At 42.1% G+C, this 22,662-nt stretch overlaps 2 protein-coding genes and 2 long non-coding RNA genes across 5 annotated transcripts in view; 2 read left to right on the top strand and 2 right to left on the bottom strand.

The window, feature by feature from the left end:
• Positions 1–4,387: 4,387 nt before the first annotated feature.
• On the top strand, positions 4,388–13,475 carry mthfr (methylenetetrahydrofolate reductase (NAD(P)H)). Its single transcript, XM_015968847.3, has 12 exons — positions 4,388–4,947; positions 5,923–6,184; positions 6,366–6,604; positions 6,990–7,100; positions 7,323–7,516; positions 8,635–8,885; positions 9,196–9,330; positions 9,410–9,590; positions 10,173–10,355; positions 10,446–10,547; positions 10,624–10,743; positions 11,051–13,475. Exons 2-12 carry the CDS (start codon positions 5,937–5,939, stop codon positions 11,315–11,317), a joined length of 2,031 nt encoding a protein of 676 aa, XP_015824333.3. The 5' UTR covers positions 4,388–4,947; positions 5,923–5,936; the 3' UTR covers positions 11,318–13,475.
• A 148-nt stretch (positions 13,476–13,623) lies between these two features.
• LOC107391523 (uncharacterized) lies at positions 13,624–14,386 on the bottom strand. The gene is made up of 2 exons (XR_001573658.3): positions 14,015–14,386; positions 13,624–13,907 (listed from the first exon to the last, which is right to left on the bottom strand). It is a non-coding gene; the product is annotated as an uncharacterized lncRNA (long non-coding RNA).
• Positions 14,387–15,691: 1,305 nt separating this feature from the next.
• Positions 15,692–22,662, bottom strand: part of LOC107391522 (solute carrier family 2, facilitated glucose transporter member 1) — a 6,989-nt gene continuing 18 nt past the window's right edge. The window contains exons 1-10 of one of the 2 annotated variants that reach the window (XM_015968849.3): positions 22,540–22,662; positions 20,396–20,488; positions 19,970–20,130; positions 19,663–19,903; positions 18,811–18,973; positions 18,269–18,456; positions 17,012–17,116; positions 16,834–16,935; positions 16,534–16,737; positions 15,692–16,430 (exon numbers count right to left, since the gene is read on the bottom strand). The exon at positions 22,540–22,662 is cut by the window's right edge and continues 18 nt beyond it. In XM_015968849.3, the coding sequence (XP_015824335.3) occupies positions 16,224–16,430; positions 16,534–16,737; positions 16,834–16,935; positions 17,012–17,116; positions 18,269–18,456; positions 18,811–18,973; positions 19,663–19,903; positions 19,970–20,130; positions 20,396–20,488; positions 22,540–22,557 (1,482 nt within the window). In that variant the 5' untranslated portion in view covers positions 22,558–22,662 and the 3' untranslated portion in view covers positions 15,692–16,223. Of the gene's footprint in view, positions 16,431–16,533; positions 16,936–17,011; positions 17,117–18,268; positions 18,457–18,810; positions 18,974–19,662; positions 19,904–19,969; positions 20,131–20,395; positions 20,489–22,539 lie in introns of both variants that reach the window. The other variant, XM_015968848.3, reaches the window with a different exon arrangement.
• The window catches only part of LOC129164835 (uncharacterized), a 2,752-nt gene continuing 2,740 nt past the window's right edge, over positions 22,651–22,662 (top strand). Inside the window, exon 1 of the long non-coding RNA XR_008564325.2 lies at positions 22,651–22,662. This exon is cut by the window's right edge and continues 80 nt beyond it. This is a non-coding gene — a long non-coding RNA (uncharacterized lncRNA).

The following is a 22,662-nucleotide window of genomic DNA, read 5'->3' as shown; positions in this document are numbered from 1 at the left end:
TTCTTTATGTGCTACCTGGGCACTCTAAATATTTATTTAAAATGAAATCAAAGGAAATTGTAATGTATCGAATGTTTATTAATTGCTATTTAAAAAATGAAAGTGATGGGGCAGTGCCAAGTGTTCATTTTTTTGCTTTGTGTGTTCACAGGGCATGCTCAGTTGAAGTTTCCCTCTCTGCGCGTTCAAGATAAAAGAAAAATAATACGAAAGAAATGCAACAATGAAAACTTCAAAAAGGCATCAACAACCAAGCAAGTGGATCCATAAAATGGACTGATTTTTTTAAAGGCATTTTTAAAAAGTCTTTCAAAATGGACAGAATTAACGCGTTAAACATGTTCAGAACAGTTTGCGTTCTCATCTTTGATTAATCCTGGTAAACAGGTCTGTTTTTGTTCTGTTCTAATTCTCTCTGTTTAATACATTTAAACAAAATTACTTAGCTACTTTATTAACTTTTTTCTCTGCATAAAGACGAAGTATCAGTAAATAGTGGAAATTAAATGTATTGGTAGTAAGCAAATAGATGTTAAATGTTACTTGCAGTATGTGTTTATAGAGAAAATAGAGATACTAAAATTTACTAAAAGAATATTACGTCAAGTTTACTGTAAAGTGTACTTTCAAAACTGTAAGTATACTCAATTATATAAGAAGTACACTACAAGTAAACATATATTATTACTTTAAGTATAATTTTAAGTATACATTCAAAGAGAAAAGTATACTCAATTATTTCAAAAGTACACTGCAAGTAAACGTATAATGTTAAAGTTTATTTTTAAGTATACTTTCAAGGGCAAAAGTACTCAATTTTATTAGAAGTAAACTTATACTGTTACTTTTAAGTATACTTTGAAGGAGAAAAGTATACTCAATTATATCTGAAGTACTCTATAAGTAAACTTATATTATTACTTAAAGTATATTTTAAGTATACATTCAAGAAGAAAAGTATACTCAATTGTATGAAAAGTAAACTTATATTGTTACTTTAAGTATACTTTCAAGGACAAAAGTATACTTAATTATATCAGAAGTACACTCCAAGTACACTTGTGATGTTACTTTAAGTATACTTTCAAAGAGAAAAGTGTACTCAATTATATCAGAAGTACACTACAAATAAACTTAAATTATTACTTTGAAGTATACTTCAAGTATACTTTTAGTGGCCCAATTTAGACCCAAGGAGTATAATTCTAAGTAAACTTTAAGAACAAGTATGCAAATAAACTTATGTACACTTAAGTATACTTGAAATTAGATACTTAAAGTATACTTCTTTTTTGTAAGGGTTTCAGAAACTAAAGTTTTTGCAATGTTATACTAATGTTACTGCAAAGTAATATTAACCTTAAGATAACGTTTCAGAAACATTAATCTTCTGTTCCATTATTGTTTTGCTAACCTTAAGATAACGTTCCAGAATCATTATGCTGATGTTCAAGCGTTGTTTTGCTAACCTTAAGATAACGTTCCAGATACATTATACTTGTCATGTTCTGTGTCCCTTTGTTCCCCAGCCCCTCCAATTCCCACTCCAGGTTCTCCTTTTGTGTTTCATATCGCCCTCATATGTCCTTTGCATCTCATTTATGTGTCTCCTGTGTTCCTTTAGTCTTCTCCAGTCATCCCTCTGCAGTGTTTATAGTTTCAGCTTTTCATTTTTATTAGTCTCTTTAATATGTTTTGTCCCACCGGTTTTTGTAGTTCTCCTTCCCTTTAGAATTTTAGTTATATGGTTGCTTTTGTGTTTTTAGGTTCACTCTTAGGTCATGTTAGTTTCTTCCCTGATTAGTCATTGCTTTCACCTGGTCCTCCCCCCACACTCCACACACCTGCAGCTCATCTGCCTCCCATTATGCCCCAGTGTATTTAAGCCCTGTCTTGTCTCTGTGTCTTGTCGGTCCATTGTTGTTTGTTGTAATTCTGTCAAGTTCTTCTCGTGCCTCTAGTGCTTGGATCTAGTCTTCTCGTGCCTCTTGTATTTTTGGATCTCCAGATCTCTATCTGGATTTTTGGACTGTTGGCTCCCAGCCTTTTGGATTACTTTTGTTTTTTGGTTACTCCTAAAATAAAGGATTTCACTTTACATCTTCCCCAGCCTCGTGTCATCCTGGGTTTCAGCATATTTGGGTCCTAAACATCCCCAGATCGTGACAATACTGATGTTCCAGCGTTGTTTTGCTAACCTTAAGATAATGTTCCAGATACATTATGCCGATGTTCCAGCAATGTTTTGCTAACCTTAAGATAACGTTCCAGATACATTATGCCGATGTTCCAGCAATGTTTTGCTAACCTTAAGATAACGTTCCAGAAACATTATGCTGATGTTCCAGCAATGTTTTGCTAACCTTAAGATAACGTTCCAGATACATTATGCTGATGTTCCAGCAATGTTTTGCTAACCCTAACCCTAACATTCCAGAAACATTATGCCAATGTTCCAGCAATGTTATGCTAACCTTAAGATAACGTTCCAGAAACATTATGCTGATATTCCAGCAATGTTTTGCTAACCTTAAGATAACGTTGCAGAAACATTTTTCTAGCCTTTAGATAACGTTCTGGTAATGTCAGGCTAACGTTTTAGCAATGTTTTGCTAATGCTGCAACAATGTTTTTCCAAACATTAACAAAATGTTCCGGTAACATTGTAGCAGTATTGCAGCCATGTTATGAAAATATTCCGGGAACGTTATGCTAATAATCAAATAACGTTTCAGTAACCGTTCCAGTAATGTTATGCTAATGTTCTGTTAACATCACGCTAACCGTAAAATAACATTCAAACAACTTTAAGCAAACATTCCAGCAATGTTTTTGTAACGTTAACACACCATTCCAGTAACATTAAAAAAACTGGACATTTCTACGTTTTTACAACATTCAAAGTAAACATTCCCATAACGTTCTGTTAACATCATGCTAACCGTAAAATAACGTTCAAACAACTTTAAGCAAACATTCCAGCAATGTTTTTGTAACGTTAACACACCATTCCAGTAACGTTAAAAAAACTGGACATTTCTACGTTTTTAAAACATTCAAAGTAAACATTCTCATAACGTTCTGTTAACGTCATGCTAACCGTAAAATAACATTCAAACAACTTTAAGCAAACATTCCAGCAATGTTTTTGTAACGTTAACACACCTTCCAGTAATGTTAAAAAAACTGGACATTTCTACGTTTTTAAAACATTCAAAGTAAACATTCCCATAACGTTCTGTTAACGTCATGCTAACCGTAAAATAACATTCAAACAACTTTAAGCAAACATTCCAGCAATGTTTTTGTAACGTTAACACACCATTCCAGTAACGTTAAAAAAACTGGACATTTCTACGTTTTTACAACATTCAAAGTAAACGTTCTGTTAATGTCATGCTAACCGTAAAATAACATTCAAACAACTTTAAGCAAACATTCCAGCAATGTTTTTGTAACGTTAACACACCATTCCAGTAACGTTAAAAAAACTGGACATTTCTACGTTTTTACAACATTTAAAGTAAACATTCCCATAACGTTCTGTTAATGTCATGCTAACCGTAAAATAACATTCAAACAACTTTAAGCAAACATTCCAGCAATGTTTTTGTAACGTTAACACACCGTTCCAGTAACATTAAAAAAACTGGACATTTCTACGTTTTTACAACATTCAAAATAAACATTCCCATAACGTTCTGTTAACGTCATGCTAACCGTAAAATAACATTCAAACAACTTTAAGCAAACATTCCAGCAATGTTTTTGTAACGTTAACACACCATTCCAGTAACGTTAAAAAAACTGGACATTTCTACGTTTTTACAACATTTAAAGTAAACATTCCCATAACGTTCTGTTAATGTCATGCTAACCGTAAAATAACATTCAAACAACTTTAAGCAAACATTCCAGCAATGTTTTTGTAACGTTAACACACCATTCCAGTAACGTTAAAAAAACTGGACATTTCTACGTTTTTACAACATTTAAAGTAAACATTCCCATAATGTTCTGTTAATGTCATGCTAACCGTAAAATAACATTCAAACAACTTTAAGCAAACATTCCAGCAATGTTTTTGTAACGTTAACACAACCGTTCCAGTAACATTAAAAAAACTGGACATTTCTACGTTTTTACAACATTCAAAATAAACATTCCCATAACGTTCTTACAACAAATTTTTGTTAGCTGGGTAGCTATCCCATCATGCAACGCGCTACAGCACCCGATAATTCACCTGACAAGGACTGATTTGGTCTTTTTGATTTATTTTGCAGTAAAACAAAGAAGAAAATGTGATGAGGTTTTGCCAATAAAAACTAATAACTGTTATCTGCTGTCCTTAGGACAAAACGTTTCTGACCAAATCTAAATTATTTAAAATGATTCTAAATTATTTTCTTGACCTGAAACAGCAAAAGGCAGTTTCTCCATTTGCCCAGTTAGTGTTTTGTGGTTGAGTTTTTCAACAGCAAAGGATGAAAACAACCACGAAGTCAGCGTTTGTTCGTTTTATTGATCGGAAACAGAACGGGTAGTCATTAGTCTCCTATTTCCGAGGTACCATGAATGCAGCATCAGCTCCGCACGTTGTAGCAGTTGTTCTGCTGCTGTTCTGGTTCTGGTGCTGGTGCTAAAGGCGACCTACTGGGTGTTGGGGTGGGGAGTGGTCCTGTGCCTGGTTCTCCTTTGTGGAACAGGACGAGTCCAGAACTTCAGGTTCGGTTCGTCTTGAAGAAGCCGGACTGTTTGTGGTTTCCCTTCCAGCGCTAGCTTACATCTGTTAGCTAGCTGCTGCAAGCCCGAGCCTGGAGGCTCGTGCTGCTGCTGCTGCTGCCGCGGTTCTGTACATGTGACCCAGAACCAGAACCCTTGACTTTGAATGATCTGCTAACAGTTATTGAAGTTATTGGAGTTTTCTGTTGACGAACGTAGCAGGTAGGCGCGTCTGCTGCACACACTTTAAACAGAATTAAACGTAACTTTCTATTCTTGATGCGTTGCAAGCTTTGGATTTACGTAAAAAGCCTAGATTACCACGGCAGGTACTAACCTAGTTAGCAGCTATAAATAACCTGTGTAGCAGGAATGACTAGACTTATGAACATCTCTTTATAAACTTGAGTTTTATGTCAAATTTTGATTAAAGAAAATAAAGCCAGAAACGTCAGACTCAATGAAAGATCTAAGCTGGTGTTATTGTTTTAATCCTAACCCTCAGATCTATAAAACCCACAAACTCCGATTTCACCTGTTAAAATCAGAGTTGGATGACGTTCTTTGTTCTTTTTGAAAGAATCAAGATTTCCTGCTAAGAAGTTTGTTTTAGGACAAATAAAGTGATGGGTTTTATTATCGTTGATATATAAAAGTCTCTCTTCCTCCTTTAAACGTTCCTCACAACACTTCTTTATTAGAATGATCTGAATTATTTTTCCTAAGATGAAATCATTTATAAAAACTAGAAGATGCATTATTTGACATAAATATGGTTTGTGTTCAAATTCCAACAGATTTTAGAGCTTAAACGTCAGAAAATCGTTTTTCAGACCAAAAACCTGAAATTCAGCCAGCAGGAAACTGATGTAATGTCGTTTCTGCCGAATCATCTCTGGGTTTACGACCGCGTTGATCCAGAACTTATAGAAGTCTTTACACGACGAGTTGGGCTCAAAGTCCAGAAGCTCAGATTCCCGTTCCTCCAGCCGGCTGGAGACGAAACCGACTGGATCATAGAAATTAATTCTGCTGAATAAATTAAACTTGACAAAATTCATTTAAATACTTTTCCCAATTTGTTCAAAGAAGGGGACAAAGTTCCCAAAGAGATGAGTTCCTTTAAGATGTATTGAAGCAGAGCTTTTAGGTGTCGACTGTAGTAAAGAAGGTTTTCTGCTTCTTCTGTCCTCTCAGCACCTTTTGCCGTCATGGTGAACCAAGTCCAGCGTGTCGACGGCAGTTGGCTGTCGTGTAAGAGTGACTCGAGTGGCACCAGCAACAGCGGCGGGGAGAGCTCCAAGGAGAGCTCCCGGTGCTCCACGCCAGTTCTGGACGCCGTCCGCTCGGACCGGCTGAGGGACAAGATGAGGAGGAGGATGGAGTCTGGAGACCAGTGGTTCTCGCTGGAGTTCTTCCCTCCTCGAACGGCTAGCGGGGCCGTCAACCTCATCTCCAGGTACGCTGACCGAGTCCGGCTGCCGGGAGGAAAGTCTAAACGAGCGAGGTCCGGAGGAAACTTGTCTCGCGTGTCTTTGAGCAGCGTGTAACATCAAAATGATCGATCGTGTCTAAAATGATCATGGGTTTAGGAAAGCTCCGCCCCCCAACTGAACAGGTGCCGTTTGTGTCCCTGACAGGTTTGACCGTATGGGTTCTGGAGGACCTCTGTTCATCGACATCACCTGGCACCCTGCAGGAGACCCGGGATCGGACAAAGAGACCTCCTCCATGATGATCGCGAGCACGGCGGTGAACTACTGCGGCCTGGAGAGCGTCCTCCACCTGACCTGCTGCAACCAGACCAAAGAGAAGATCACAGGTCACCTGGCCAAAGCCAAACACCTGGGCCTAAAGAACATCATGGCTCTGAGAGGAGGTACGGGTTCTGAAGCTCTCCGTTTCCTTCTGGGGAGAGCTCACCTGCCTGGACAGGTGTCCTGTTCTGCTGTGGGGAGGCGGCTCTTCTCGGGACAAATACTTCAGGTTTTCTTTACATTCCCTAAATTAAACTTCTGAAGATGATCTGGAGTCTTCAGAAGGATTAAAATGCCTTCAAATGTACTTAAATGTAGCCTGAAGGATCATTTCTGATGTTCGTTGCTGAACGTCGTTCAAATTCAGAGTAAAAGTGAAATTAAACAGGAAGTGCACGGAGGAGGAGGTGTGGTGGTCTGGGCCCGTGTTCCTCCGAATCTCTTTGTTCGTGGGTAATGTTTGCTGCTGGTTCTGGTCCCAGTAAAGTTGTTCTGATTTCTCCTCAGACCCGGTGGGGTCCGACTGGGAGGAGGAGGAGGGAGGCTTCAACCACGCCGTCGACCTTGTTAAACACATCCGGTCAGAGTTTGACGACTACTTTGATGTGTGTGTTGCTGGTAGGTTTCCACGGTGACGAGGAGACGTTTCACCAAAACGAATTCCTGCTCATGACGTTAACCTAATCGGTTTTATTCAGTCTGCTTCGGTGGTTTTTGTCCGTTAGTTTGGGGCCGAGGCTTCGTTCGTCTTCAGTAGAACTTCAGATCTCGTCTCTGAGATAAAAGCCTCGGGTTTAGACGTTTCTTCTGTCCGTCGTCGCTGAAGTTGTTTGTGTGCAGGCTATCCCACCGGCCACCCCGAGGCGGAGAGCTACGAGGACGACCTCAGACACCTGAAGGAGAAGGTGGACGCCGGCGCAGACTTCATCATCACTCAGCTGTTCTTCAGAGCCGACACGTTTCTCACGTTCGTGGATGACTGCAGGGCCATCGGCGTCACGTGTCCCATCCTGCCTGGAATCTTCCCCATCCAGGTACAAGCGGCTCCTTCCAGGAACTTGAACCCTATTAATGATTCTCCAGAACCTGAGAAAGGTCCTGCTGATGTCCTCCGAGGCCGTTCCCACAGCTGCTTCTCTGCCTCCACCTTAAAGGTCGGAGAAAACCACGAGCCAGAACGATCCAGTCGCTCCGTTTTGGTTAAATGAAAGTCTAAGCCATGATTTACGACGCCGTTGAAAGAGAAGATCAGTTTAGTTCAGCAGCATTCCACCGCAGCGGTGAGAAAACACAGGCCGCTCCAGGCTGTCCAGGAATTTCCTCTGATGTGTGACTCGCCGTCTTTATCAGTCGCTCCAGCTGGGATTCGATTTGATCTAAAAATAAAACGAGCCCTGAATCTCCCAGGCCACCGTAGACTTCGAACCTTCAGCTGAGGCTCTCTGGGTTTTACTCGCATCTAAACCCAAATCCAGAGTAGTTCTCCCAACAACGTTCCTTCTCCCATCACACTAGCGGAGCACAGCAGTGACGTTTCCTGGTTCCGACTTCCTTCCCGGATGAAGAAGTGATCCGATGGCGGATTAAATCTACACAATTCTGTCATTAAAGACATTTTATTTCTTTTCATCATGATTATGAAGATAATATTTTGTGTTTCTAGTCAACACAGGAGATTTCTCCTCTTCCTGCAGTACCTTTACTAACCAGCAGGCCTCGCTAGAGAGGAGCTGCAGGAATGGCAGCAGAGGAAGAGTTAGACACACAGTAGAGACCTTAAAGGTGTGGAACACAGAAAACCCCTGATTTAATGATTATTTCTGATTATAATGAGTTTTTCATGCGGGCTGAACAAGAAAATAGTTGATAAAACTTCAGCGTTGCAGAGCAAACAGTAAGTGGTAGAGTTGTGTTGCTGTTAGCCAATCAGAGGAGAGGTGTCCACATATCAGGAAGTAAAACTCCAGATCCTGTCGTCTGGAGCTCAGCTGTGATGTGGCTCAGTTCTTGTTCCTGAAACAGGCGCGCTGGAGCTTTGTTTCCCCAGAGTACGTGTCCCTACCAGAGACCGCTGCAGATGTGTTGATGAAACGAGTGAACCAGAAGGTCTCACCGCCCCACCCCGGTGTTAACGCATGCTGTTGGTTTCCAGGGTTACCAGTCCCTCCGTCAGCTGGTCAAGCTTTCTAAGCTGGAGGTGCCCGAGGAGATCACCAGAGTCATCGAGCCGATCAAAGACAACGATGCCGCCATCCGGAACTACGGGATCCATCAGGCGGTGGAGATGTGTCGCGTTCTGCTGGACAGCGGAAAAGTACCCGGCCTCCATTTCTACACCCTGAACCGAGAAGTGGCCCCCACAGAGGTTCTCCGGCAGCTGGGCCTCTGGATCGAAGACCCCAGGTGAGTCTGAAAACCCTGTTCATGTCCACGAAGAACTCATACACCTCCTTCACAGATTTTATTAATGCTGGAGTCTTTAAGATGAGCTCTTGGACCAACCAGAGACGCTGCACATGCAGGGTCCCAGACCTTAAAGGGATTTTCCACCCTAAAGAGAGATGCAGTCTGGTTCCAGACCAGGGGCACCACTGGGTTAGTGGTGGAATGTCCCTTTAAAATGCTGCTTCCGGTTTTCACATCTTCAACTTCTCCATGTTGAGGTTTGTAGAAAGCCAGCGGCACCTCTGAGTTTTTGTTTTTATGTGTTCAGACGGCCGCTGCCCTGGGCGGTGAGCGCTCATCCCAAACGGAGAGTAGAAGATGTCCGGCCCATCTTCTGGGCCTCCAGACCCAAGAGCTACATCTACCGGACCCAGGACTGGGACGACTTCCCCAACGGGCGATGGTAGGCCTGCTGCCATGGTTACCAGAGAGGAGGCTCGTGGGAGGGGTTTCTAACCAGGCTGTCCCGCTGTTGCCTTCAGGGGAAACTCGTCCTCGCCGGCGTTCGGGGAGCTGAACGACTATTACCTGTTCTACCTGAAGAGCAAATCGTCTAAAGAGGCTCTTCTGCAGATGTGGGGGGAGGAGCTGAAAAGGGAGGAGAGCGTCTTTGAGGTGTTCACCTGCTACATCACAGGCCAACTCAACCGAAACGGACACAAGGTAGGAATGTCCGGTGGCGCCGCGCGTTCATGAACGTCTCGCCGTTTCAGATGTTTTTATCTGCAAACTGCCTCCGTTTCGTTAATATTTAGTGTTTTTGAAGCTGGAGTGTGTGGAGCGGAGTCAGCAGAGACGACCCGTCGAGCAGCTTTCGTTTGGAGAAATGGAGATTAGCTTTAAGCTAACAGCAACTCAATACAACTTATAGCATTCAAGGCAAATATTCCAGCCTTGCTGTCAAAATTCACACGTTGTGGTTGTTTCAGCGTTTTAACGAGCTGCATGGTTCGGTACCGTAGCTAGCACTGCAGCTAACATCTGCTGAAAATCGCCGTTTCTTTTGTGTTTCACCAGAACTAAGTTTCAGTTCTGAGCCGTTTCAGGACTGCAGAAACCTTTTGTACCCCTGCTGGCTCAGGACTCATCTCTGTTTCTCCAGGATGAGGCTGTTCTTACGTTTTCTTAGAGACTCAGAGACCTTTCTCCTTTGGTGCTTCACGTAGAGTCTTTTTGAACCTTGAGTGCCGCTGTAGATTCAGACGGCTTCACTTAGTCTCCAAACTAAAATCGCCTGCCTTCCAGGTGATGTGTCTGCCGTGGAACGACGAGCCTCTGGCCCCGGAGACGAACCTTCTGAAGGACGAGCTGGAGAAGGTCAACAGGCGAGGTGTCCTCACCATCAACTCCCAACCCAACATCAACGGTAAACCGTCCACAGACGCAGTGGTAGGCTGGGGACCTGCCGGGGGCTACGTCTTTCAGAAGGTCGGAACGCGCTTCGTTTGGTCCTTTCTGATGAAAGCGTGCCTTTGTGTCTCAAGCGTCTCCTCGGTTGTCTCGCTTTGTGTCCAACAGGCTTATCTGGAGTTCTTCACCTCCAGTGAAAATGTGAACGCTCTTCTTAAAGTGCTGAAGAAATACGAGCCGCGCGTGAACTACCACATCGTTAACGTTCACGTGAGTCAGAACGACCAGCTTCCTGTCCATCGCTGTGCGAGACGCGGCTTTGACTCGTCTCTCGGAATCGTTTCAGGGACGAAACCTGACCAACGCCCACGAGATGCAGCCCAACGCCGTGACCTGGGGCATCTTCCCGGGCAGGGAGATCGTCCAGCCCACCGTGGTGGACCCGGTCAGCTTCATGTACTGGAAGGTAGCCTGTTAGTGGGAGAAACTTTCAAAATAAAACAGGAAGTGGCGAGGTTGTCAAAATGTTGAGTAAAAAGTCATGAAAAGGTTAAAAAAATGTCTTTTTTAAATCCAATGTAACACTAGCACTGGCACAAGTAACTACAGTACCCATAATGCCTTGTGTCAGTGGTGATCAGCCTTCAGAACAAAGTTCACTTAGTTTGTTTTTGTTTAAAAAAAACACAAAATGAACCTTTGAGTTTCTGCACAAACGTTTTACCTTTAATTTGAAAAGCTCTGGTGAAGCTTGACGTTCTTCCTGTCTGCAGGACGAGGCCTTCGCCTTGTGGATCGAGCAGTGGGCCAAGCTCTACGAAGACGAGTCGCCGTCCAGGATGATCATCAAGTACATCCACGATAACTACTTCCTGGTCAACCTGGTGGACAACGACTTCCCTCTGAAGAGCTGTCTGTGGCAGGTCCTCGACGATATGTTCGAGCTCCTCGACGCGCCGCTGGAGACGCTCGCTGACGGGATGCCTGGCGACGGGAGCCATGGCGACGGGAGCCATGACAACGGGACGCTCGCTGAATAAAAAATCTGACTAAAAGATATTTTAGGAAGGAATTAACTTTTTAATTCAATCTCAGATTTTACAGAAAAGTGCCTTTAGGAAGAAAAAGTATTTAACTTAAATTTTTACATTTTTATGAGTGTTTTATAGAAACTGAGTCGACGTGGAAATTAAACGACTTTTTAAACTCAGCTGAGATCCACAGAAAAGAATAAAACAAAAGATTAATTAAATGTGGAAATAAGAGACAAAAGTTTTATAAAAAATTTCATGATTTTCTTTAAAATTTAATTTTAAGTGAAATTTTCTAGAAAATAGTATTTTTCTAGTCCTTTTTTTTCACTTATTTATTTTAAAATTATTTTTTTAGTTAAATTAGTTTGGAACAAAAGAGTCGTTAAAAGAATAAATAATAAATTAGATCTTGTATTAAAAACTACGTTTACAAAAGACATTTCTGACAATGAATAAAAAAGTGCTCCATTAAATGTATAATCTAAGTAAGCTTAACTTTTACAATGTTTTGGGTCATGCTTTGCAATAAGGGTCCCTTTATTAGAGTAGCTCTCCCGAGTTTTCCCCTTTCAGGAATTCTGTATGTCAGAATTCCGTAAAAATGATCATCTCTGTGATATAATGTAAGCAACACGTCTTTTCTTCACTAAACACGCCCCCTGCCCCGCAGAGCTCCGTGCAACGGGAAACTGAGCGCCGACCAGAACTAACCAATAACGTTAGACTACCACATACTTGCCTCAGATTTAAGGAATACCTCGGCTGATGCAGAATTGAACTTTTCACGGATAAGAAACTCTCTAAAATATAAATTTATGAGAACACAACATGACATCAATCAATACTTTATTAATCCCAGAGGGAAATTAGAGTTTCAGTACACACAATTCTGAGATCAGACATTCATGGGCACGACTCATGACAAGAACTGGTGACTGGTCATTCGCAACCCTGTGTCGCGCTTCCTTAATAGAGATAAGAGGGTAACATGAGGATTGGTTCAGGTGGAGGGAAAAAAAGGCACTTAAGAGCTGCGCTCCCACCAGGAGGGCAGCTTTGCTCTGCAAAAAAAACAACAGACTTCAGACAACACAACATAACATGAGGCTCCAATAAGCGGGGAGGGGGGGGGCTGGGATCCTATTTCCCCCAGCGAGAGCAGTCATCTACGGCGCTCAGCCACTGTACAGTCGCATGAGAATAATACTCGTAAAACGACGTGTTTTAGCTGTTTGTCGGCTACAGAAGCTCATTTATAAACAGAAACGTAAAGTCGCCATCTTAAAAAGTAGCTCAGTGGTCTAGTGGTAGAGTGTCCGCCCTGAGACTGGGAGATCAGGGTTCGATTCCTGGTCGAGTCATACCAAAGACTTTGAAAAAATGGGACCTAATGCCTCCCTGCTTGACACTCAGCATTAAGGGGTTGGATTGGGGGGTTAAACCACCAAATGGTTCCCGAGCGCGGCTGTGTCTGCAGCTCACCGCTCCCCCAGGGGATGGGTCAAATGTGGAGAACAAATTTCACACACACATCAGTGTGTGTGACAACTAATGGGACTTTAAAAAACAGCAACAGACTTTTTGTGTGATGTGCTGATCAGCCACTAGATGGCACCATCGGATAAGAGAAATACTCCAGAAGGAATTAACAACTACTTAACCATATTATGGGATGCCAGGCCCACCCCAGCCTTTGTCCTAACCTTAAGGATGCTTAATATCGGGAACATTATTAAAGGGACCCGTTGTTTATTAATGTTTAATAATGCACTAACGGTAATAAATCGACCCTTGTAAAGTGTTTCTCATTTATTTTTCTAACTTCCTTTTTTTAAACTCGTATTCAGAAAATCTGATAAAGAAAATTTTCTCCCACAGGTTAAAAATCTGATTTGTCTGATTAAACAACAAAACAACCTCAGAAAATCTAAGTAAACGGGATTTAGATTCCTCTGCTTCATTATTTTAGTAAGTTATTTTCATTTCCTTAAATACGTTTTTTTGTTTTTTTTTACTTGAGTGGAAAACTTCGCTCCAGATGAGACGAGGAAACGTTTTTCTGTTGGAGGAAAAACTGAAATGTTGAGTTTATTTATGTTTCTGTCGTTTAAAACTTGGTGCCCAGAAACAAAAAAGCAAATAAAACAAATGAAACCGAACTAAATCCATTTGGTTGTTTGTTTACAGGAACTATTACTGATGATTTAGTTTGAATGTGTGGTTCTTCATAATCATGGGTATAATTTACTGTTGGGATTAATACTTTACTTCGTTTTAGATATTTTATTTTGAAACTACAGTGCAGCTGCTGGTGAAAGGGTTAATGACGTTTTATTTCAACAAAAATCCAGTAACGTGTGTTTTCATAAACCCATTTCTCGTGAAACTGTTTTCCAGTAAAAATGTGAATCAAGACCACAGCAGAGATCAGACTAATCAGTGAAGTCATGTATTATTTTCCTCCCCAGCAGCCAGAAACTGCTCCTGGATCAGCAGAGTTTCAGTGTGTTGGCTCCGTAGCCTCGTCCCCGCTAACGCCATTCTGTTGGCTACCGCTTTGTTTTGGAGGCCATCTTGGATCTGGTGGACTTTCATCCTGTAAACAGTAAAGTTTCATTAAAGTCCACCCAGTGGTTGGTTGCTAACAGACACAGGTAACAATATTATGGTCCTCTTAATGACATCGTAGGTTTGCACCTTTACCTTAATGACATCATCGGTGTAACTGACCAATAGCAGCTTTTATAAACCGGAGGCTGTGAGGATTCCACACAACATCGCGTCTGCAGCAGCATGACCTCCGGTACAAAGTCCAGGTCAGAGCTCCGAGTGTGACGCTGCGTCGTTGTTGATTTTCCACTCGCCCTGACTCGTGCCCTCACCTGACCTGATACCGACCCTCACCGGGTCGACATCAGAGCGGAACCGCAGCTGGGTTGATTAAATACATCCTGGGTGTTCAGGTCCTGAATGAGGTCAGTCCCACCTCAGCTGGTGGGTCACAGGAAGTTGGACTTTCCATGACTGAACTGGTGTTTTGATCTCTGATGGTTTTAACATGTTTACCTGCCAACTGATGATGTCACTCATACAGGTAAACATCAGTAGGAGAGTCTTACACCTGCTGTAGGACTGATGGTGTCCTCTTGGTCCCCTCAGAGTCCACAGTTGTATAACATCTCCGTGGTTACCGTGGTGACCCCGATGAGCCACTGGCAGCAACTTCAACATTTCTTTTTTGTTTAGGTTGTCTTTAAACCTCCGTATTTATCAAACGGAGACATTAGGACTCAGCTTAGACTATTGAACCATATTAGAGGTTATTTAGAGTCGCCACACGTTGACGCCCACCTGAATGTCTAAAGCTTTATTCAGTTCTGTGTTTGACAAATCCAGATCCTTTCTGGGATCAGGTCTATAGAAACCAGAAGGATTCCTTAAAACCAGGTCAAAGTTCACCTGTACTATAAAGTCCAACTTTAACCTGGCTGAAATGTGATCCAGGCCCAGATGTGACCTCTGACCTGTTTTATCTGCTGCTCCTGAATACTAAACTAAAAATGATGATAATAATAATAATAATAATAATAGAAGACAGAGGTCTCACCCTGACCCAGAGCGATCCCGCGGTCAGCTTTTGGGTCGGATCCATGAACCAAACGGGATTTAACCATCTGAGCGTCGGGTTTACTCCTGAAACCTGAAACCAACGCTGCTCCTGTAGCATCAAACCAGATGTTAAACAAAGGATGCTGATGTTGGAGCTGAAACAACATCAGTGATGGACTTCTGCCTGGGTGCACACAGGTGAAAAGCAAGGAGGATGAAGCTGAGAACCACAGTTTGTGTGACCCAACCAGGTGGTGTTACGAGCCTCCCACTGGGGCTCATCAGTCTGCACGTTGCAGCAGAAAGAAAAAAGAAATCAAAGCAGAAGATGATTTCTAAAAAAGGTCAGGGTGAGACTCGTGATTCAGGTGGAACCACATCAGACAGCAGCAGCACTTCTTTACCAAACCATTAAATCAGACCCACTGATGGGTTAGTAACTGGATCTGATTCTAGAAAGATTCAGAACATCTGGATGCTGATGCAGGAACATTTCAGCGTTTATATCGAATATTTTCTAGAGAAAAAAAACAATCTGTAAATGATTTGAGATTTTAAATAAGGGAAAATATATAAAGAGAGAAAATGCTAAACTAATTAGACTATTAACTATAATTTCATTAAAAAATATTTCAGAGCCTCAGTTTTAAATGGAAGCAACCTGAAAAAACAAAAATACATTTGTGTTCAAAGTTAATGAATACCTAATAAAGTTTTATTGTTTTTATCCATCTCAGCTCATTCTTATGCATCAAAAACACAAAATCCTCATGGGTTTTTATTTATTTTATTTTTTTATTCCAAACTCTATGAATATAAATTCTATGTGAACCAAAAGTTTAAAACTCTCTTTTCTACAGAAACAACAGAGAAATCAAGTTTTTTGGCATAATTTCCACATTTTTTGTAACAAAACACTGACTTCTTTGTAAATGTACTTTAGAAATAACGTATTAGAATAAACTAAATACAGAAACCGTCTTAGAAATGGGACGAAATGAATGAGTTAATCACAGGAAACACCTACACACTGAAACATCATAACTGACCAGTTGAAATAAAGAAAACTTAAATATTAAAGAATTGATTTTTACCTAAAACAAAACAAATTACTGTTAATTAAATTAAAACAAACTCATAAATTGTTAACTAATAGGTGTGAAAAAAGTTATAAAACATAAACATTACTTTTTGTTTCTGGGTTTATGAACAAAATCTGTGGTTGACACAAAAATGAAACTAAACTTTGAATATCAAACTAAAAAAAAGAATAAATGATTTGTGTGTTTCCACTTGGCAGCGTTCACAGGTCGGGGTCGTGACCCCGCAGGGTGTTGAACTCTTCCGGGGCCGAGTACTTGTCGGCCCCCTGACTGGCGGAGTGGCGGAAACCTGCTGAGATCTCCTCAAAGGTACGGCCTTTGGTCTCCGGAACCTTAAAGTAGGTGAAGACGAAGAACCCGAGCAGCAAGACGGTGAAGATGATGAAGACGAACGGCCCGCAGAGTTGCTGTAAACCAACACAAACATCCGGTCTGGAGTTGGGATCACTTTCACACAGAACAGCATTTCAAAAGGACTGAAAATGTGCTTTAACGTCTGCACTTTCTTACCTCCACATACTGGAAGAACATTCCCACCAGGAAGTTGGCTGACCAGTTGCAGAAACCAGCAACAGCCACGGCGGCGGGCCGGGGCCCCTGGCTGAAGAGCTCAGCCACGATAAACCACGGGATGGGGCCAGGGCCAATTTCAAAAAATGCCACAAAGCTGAAGATGGCCACGATGCTGACATAAGACATCCAGCTGAGCTGATCCTGAGCAGAAAACAAAGCAGAAATCCCAAGAACACCTGCGGGGTTTACAGGAGTCGTCCATGAAGTGGGAGGGGTTTTCCAAAGCTGATCCCTTACCAACAAGGCCATGGCGACGGTCAGAAAAACAGCTGAGACGGCCATCCCCATCAAACCAATCAGGTGAAGGGGCCTCCTGCCCACATGCTCCACAATAAACAGCTGCACAGGAGGGAGGACATGTGAGGTTCCCAGTGTTCCCACACTTCCCAACTTTAATGGTTGCTTAGAAACTTACAGAAACCACAGTGAAGATGGTGTTGACCACTCCGGCACCAATGGTGGCATAGACAGGCTGGGACACACCCGCCCGCTCAAAGATACCGGTTGAGTAGTAGAACACCTGCAGAGGAGGAGATCCGTAGATGTTAAGTTCTGATCATCAGTTTGATGCAGGATTATTTAAAGAGCAAGTCACCCCCTACCAGATTCTAACTCCACTTCTAACAAATGCTGTTGCCTGGCAGACCGAGAGGGCGAAGCTGCTAACAAATACACACACACACAGGCTCACAACAGCATTGTGACATCATAATGTACTAGTTTACATCATAGCATACCTCTTAGCCAATAGCGGCGGCAGATTTAAATTCAATGCAGTGCAGAGTTTTTACCTGACAATGGCACAACACTGCCAGTTTTAGGCAGGATAGTTAAATTTTAACTAAGATGCACTGAAGTGCCAAATTATTGAGGACAGGTGTCTGCAGCACGATTAGACACTAGTTTATTTAGTTTATCAGCAAAAAAATGTTTATTTGAGGGTGACTTGCTTTTTAAAAGTCTCTGAAGATTCCTGCTTCATCTCCAGTTTGTGTCTGACCTTTGACCCCATTTGGCTGCCTAAAACCAAGGACTGTACAGGGGGTGTGGACACCCTACTTCTATTCACCCACAAAGGTGTGGAGAAATCCGGTGATTCTAACATAAATGGGGGCTTGTCCGGGATTGTGTGGGTTCCTTGCATGGGTAGAACAGGTTAACTCCATGTAAATGGTCTGTATTTGTATAACGCTTTCTTAGGGTTCTACCACCCCCTAAGGTACTTGACAACACAATCAGTCATTCACCCATTCACACACTTGTGGGGATGAGCTACAATGTAGCCACAGCTACCCTTGGGCAGGGCGGGTTAAGTGTCTTGCCCAAAGACACAACAGCAGCCCTCTCTGGTTAGAGCGAGGATTCAACCTGCAACCTTCGCATTACTGGATAACCTGCTGTACCTACTGAGCTGCTGCTGTCCCATAGCCGTTATATTTACGCTGATCTAAAGGACGAGCTTGTAGGGAGGATGGTGCTGGTTGAGTAACCAGTTTTTTCTGTCTGGATCAGGGCAGAGCGGCGCAGGAATGCATGCTGTGATGAAGTCACTGAGGTCTGGCTCAGGACTTTATATTTAGTTCTTCTGTAAACACGGATGCTGTTGCTCTGGAGGTAAGACAAATAGCCCACACCTAAGTTTGACCCTTAATAAAAGCCCGCTGTGACTTACGGCATTGATGCCAGACAGCTGTTGGGAGAGCTGCAGCATGATGGCAACAAGGATGGGTTGGCGGTAAACTGGAGACCGGAACAGCTCAGGAATGGTCACCTTCTTCTCCATCATCATCTTCTGGCTCTCCTCCCTCATCTCCTGTATGTCCTCGCTCACCTCGTCAGTGCCTCGTAGCTTCATTAAGGCTGGAGCACAGCAGCAACACCCGTTAGTAACATGGGGCAACACCCGTTAGTAACATGGGCCCAAAATGTTTGTCCTTTAATATTTACGTTTACTTGAGCGTCCTCGTGAAGACAGAAAATACTTTTTCAGATCCTTTTAATATCTTTGCTCCTCTTATGGAAGATATTGTGTGTTTCTACCCTCATCTAACTCTCAACAGATGAATTTCGACTATTGATTGGCTTAATTAGCTAGCCCAAGTCAATATGGCTGCCACAGCTAATCATTCTTAGCCAACAAAGACTCAGTTATTAACAGCTACTGAGCTAGCGCTTGCCGAGCCATTTACAAAGCGTGAAAGCTTGAACTCTCACCACTGCAGGCTTTGCTTTCCTCGTTGCAGTCGATGAGGAGGTAGCGAGGGCTCTCAGGGCAGAACGGCAGCAGGGCGCACTGCAGGATGGCCGGCAGAAGAGTAAAACCCAACAGGAGTGGCCATAAGGAGGAGTTCCCCATGATGGATTCAATCCCAAAGACCTGTGACATTAATTCAACAGAGGGCCTGAAGGAAATACATTTAGCACTGTCTGCTTTAGAAAACCGAGAGACCCCACACAAGGAGATAAAAACTGTAGACATAACAGCGTCGGTGCTACAGTGTGTGCCGTGCAGCCACACGGCAAAAACTGCACACTAATGGATTTCACTTGTGAACATTCCCCCGGTCGGACAGAAAATCCCACTAAACGTCTAATACTCTTGCCTCTGGGTCTTTTTTTGGAGTGGCCCTCAGACCGTTTTGATTGAAGACCCTGGATTTCTGGGGCTTGGATCTCCTTCATTTGTTTCACGGGTGTTGGGGGGACAGGTCAGTGGCCCCTCACACTCACTGCTATACTCTTTGGTGGAGAAACCTCACACACACAAGAGTGTGTACGCACACATGGTGTTCTGTGGACTCGGGTATTTTTGACAGTGGTTGGCTCTAAATGCACCATGGATCACTGCCTTGTGCTTTTCAGCAATCTCCAGTTTGTGGCTGACCTTTGACCCCATTTGGACTGTGCAGGGGGTGTGGACACCCTACTTCTCTTCACCCACAAATGTGTGGTGAAATCTTGTGATTCTAACATAAATGGGGGCTTGTCCGGGATTGTAACGGTTCCTTGCATGGGTAGAACAGGGTAGAACCTGCATGGATAGAACCCCTCCCCCAGGTATCCTACCTGAGCCAGGAGAATCCCGATCACCACTCCAAGCTGATGCAGCGTGCCCAGTGCTCCACGGAGGGATGTTGGTGAGATTTCCTCCACATACATGGGCACAAAGCCAGTGGAGAGACCACAGTAGAGGCCCACAATGAAACGTCCGATAATGAGCATCTCAAAGGAGGCCGCCAGCTCAGAGAAACCCATGAAGGCGGCAGCAAAGACCACCAGAACGTTGGCCCCCAGCATGGAGTTCCTCCTGCAGAGATTGCACATGTACTAACAGTCCTGAGAGCTGTTGCTGTGGTTACCAGTAGGGTCCTACCTGCCAAAGCGGGTGACAATAAGCCCGACGGAGAAGGAGCCGATCATCCCTCCCACAGAGAAGATGGCCACAGAGAGAGACCACAGAGCTGTCAGGGTGTTCCGTGAGATGGGTTCTGAGAACCTGCCGGTCCACGTCTTGTTGTAGAAGCTCTCAATGATCTGAAACACAAAACAGATCCAAGCTAGTCCAGCAGATCACACCTGAAGATTCACATCCATTTAATTTCATGAAGGACGGAGTTCCTCCAACTTTCAGTCTCAGTTAGATTTTTGGGTTCCACTTCCTGTTTATTATTTATGACCAGCTGATGGTTGCATCTTTGCTAAGTGGTCTATCATGTGTCTGTGTTGGTTATGAAGCTACAATAAGGTGCTTCAGTTGTGCATTTAGACTTCCTGCAGATATAAAACCACTTTCACTCACATTCTGAGGTGCATTGATGACACCGGTGTTGTAGCCAAACTGCAGAGAGCCGATGACAGCCGTCCCCGCAGCTAGCATCAGGTGAGGCGTTAGCTGTTGAAACAAACAGTCACATAAACAAACATCAGCCAAAATACATCTATCTTTCTGCAGTCTGTGTGATCCACAGATATATTTTTATTATTATTGTTGTTATTGTTATTATTATTATTATTATTATTATTATTATTATTATTATTGTTGTTGTTGTTGTTGTTGTTGTTATTACTATTATTATTATCGTTATTGTTATTATTATCATGATTATTATTATTATTGATGTTGTTGTTATTATGAATATTATGATTATTGTTATTATTATGATTATTGTTGTTATTATTATTGTTGTTGTTGTTATTATTATTGTTGTTGTTGTTATGATTATTATTGTTGTTGTTATTATTATTATTATTGTTGCTGTTATTATTATGATTATTATTGTTGTTGTTGTTATGATTATTATTATTTTTGTTGTTGTTGTTATTATTATTATTGTTATTTGTTGTTGTTATTATTATCATGATTATTATTATTATTGATGTTATTGTTACTATAAATATGATTATGAGAATGATTATTATGATTATTGTTATTATTATTATTATTATTGTTATTATTATTACTATAAAACCAAAAAATCTAAGGGACATTTAAAGTTTAGATAATACTATTTCAAAGTTTCAAATATAATATGTCTGAATATATTAATTATTTCCAAAGTTTTTTTTATTTTTGCCTCATGACGCTTTTACTTTAAAAAAGATCAAACTAGAATAAAAATACAGAACACTTTGCAGATTAATACTTAAGAAATAAAAACGCATCCAGTTGTTTATTGTTCATGACTCAAATGTCCTCAGAAGAACTATTTGAACGAAAAACTTATTAAAGGTTTTTCGTTTTTGTATTTTTTTATTTTTTTGAGGCAACAAGAACAATAATGTCAATGCTACTAACAGTAACTCATCAGGGTCACCATGGTAACCTTCGTGGTAAACCATCTGTGGAAAAATCCTCCAGCTTAAACCGTGTCTGTATGAAAACAACCCCAAATATCAGAACACCAGTTCAGTCACAGAAAGTCTAGCTTCCTGTGACCTGTGACCCTATACCTGCGCTATAGAGCTTCAGAGGGGGCGGAGCTACATCGCCTGATACTGTCAAAAAGTTACAATTTCTATTTAGCCCAATAATCCAAGAGACTTCACCAAAACTATTCGCTCTCTGTTCCTGACTTCGCTGCACACACCGGAGGTGTGACACTGTGGCATCATCAAGTCATCTCCATGTCATGTTTTTGTTCTGCTCAGCAACTGAACCAGGTTAATTCACTGTTCTGATTGAAATCACCTGGTTTAATTGCTGAGCAGAACAAAAGCATGACAGGGAGATGACTTGATGATGCCACAATGTCTCACACACACACACACACACACACACACACACACACACACACACACACACACACACACTTGTCTCTGTATCCCTGTGACTCCACTAACCCTAAATTTAACCAATGGGATTAAACTCCTAACCCTAATCTAAACCTAAATCAAACGTTTATTCTCACCATACCTCTAAAACTACCTTTTAGGGTATTTTGTCATCGTGTGGACCAGCTAGCTGTCTCCACAATATGGAAATGTCCACACACTGCCGGTTGAAAGTTAAAATGTGTCCATTTAACAATATACAGTCAAGCGTACACACACACACACACACACACACACAGAGAGAGAGAGAGCATCATTCAAACATCAACAAAGCATTAATTCAGTGTTCTGCTTCCATAATTTAAAACATTTCATTTCTGAGACGACGAGGTTCTGCCGACCAAAGGTGGAAGTCCGTCGAGACACTCAAAGGAAAAGATGATGTCATGGAGCAGTTTTGAGTTTATTCTCTGAGGTTTCTTGTGCAGCTGTGATATCAGGTCACATGACCAAAATCAGTTTCCTCTCACTAAAGTGGTCTGATGGAAACAGGATGGAAGTGGAGCAGAACCCTGCTTCTGCCCGAATAACACTGGCTCCATGGGGGGAGGGGGGTCTCATTAGGTGGGGGAGGGGTGAGGGTCTACCTCCTAGTAGGTCAGCAACTTTTACCTTGCCGCTGCACTCCATCTCTCCTCTGAGTCCAGATCTCAGAACCGGATTATGAAAAACAGAGAATCGTCTTTAATCCCAGCGGTTAATTTAATTTTATCTTCTTTAAACAAAAACCTCATG

This window comes from Nothobranchius furzeri, chromosome 15, assembly GCF_043380555.1.
Source record: "Nothobranchius furzeri strain GRZ-AD chromosome 15, NfurGRZ-RIMD1, whole genome shotgun sequence".
NCBI lineage: Eukaryota > Metazoa > Chordata > Actinopteri > Cyprinodontiformes > Nothobranchiidae > Nothobranchius > Nothobranchius furzeri.
Note: the sequence above shows the minus strand (reverse complement) of the source record. Positions and strands in the feature narration are given on the sequence as shown.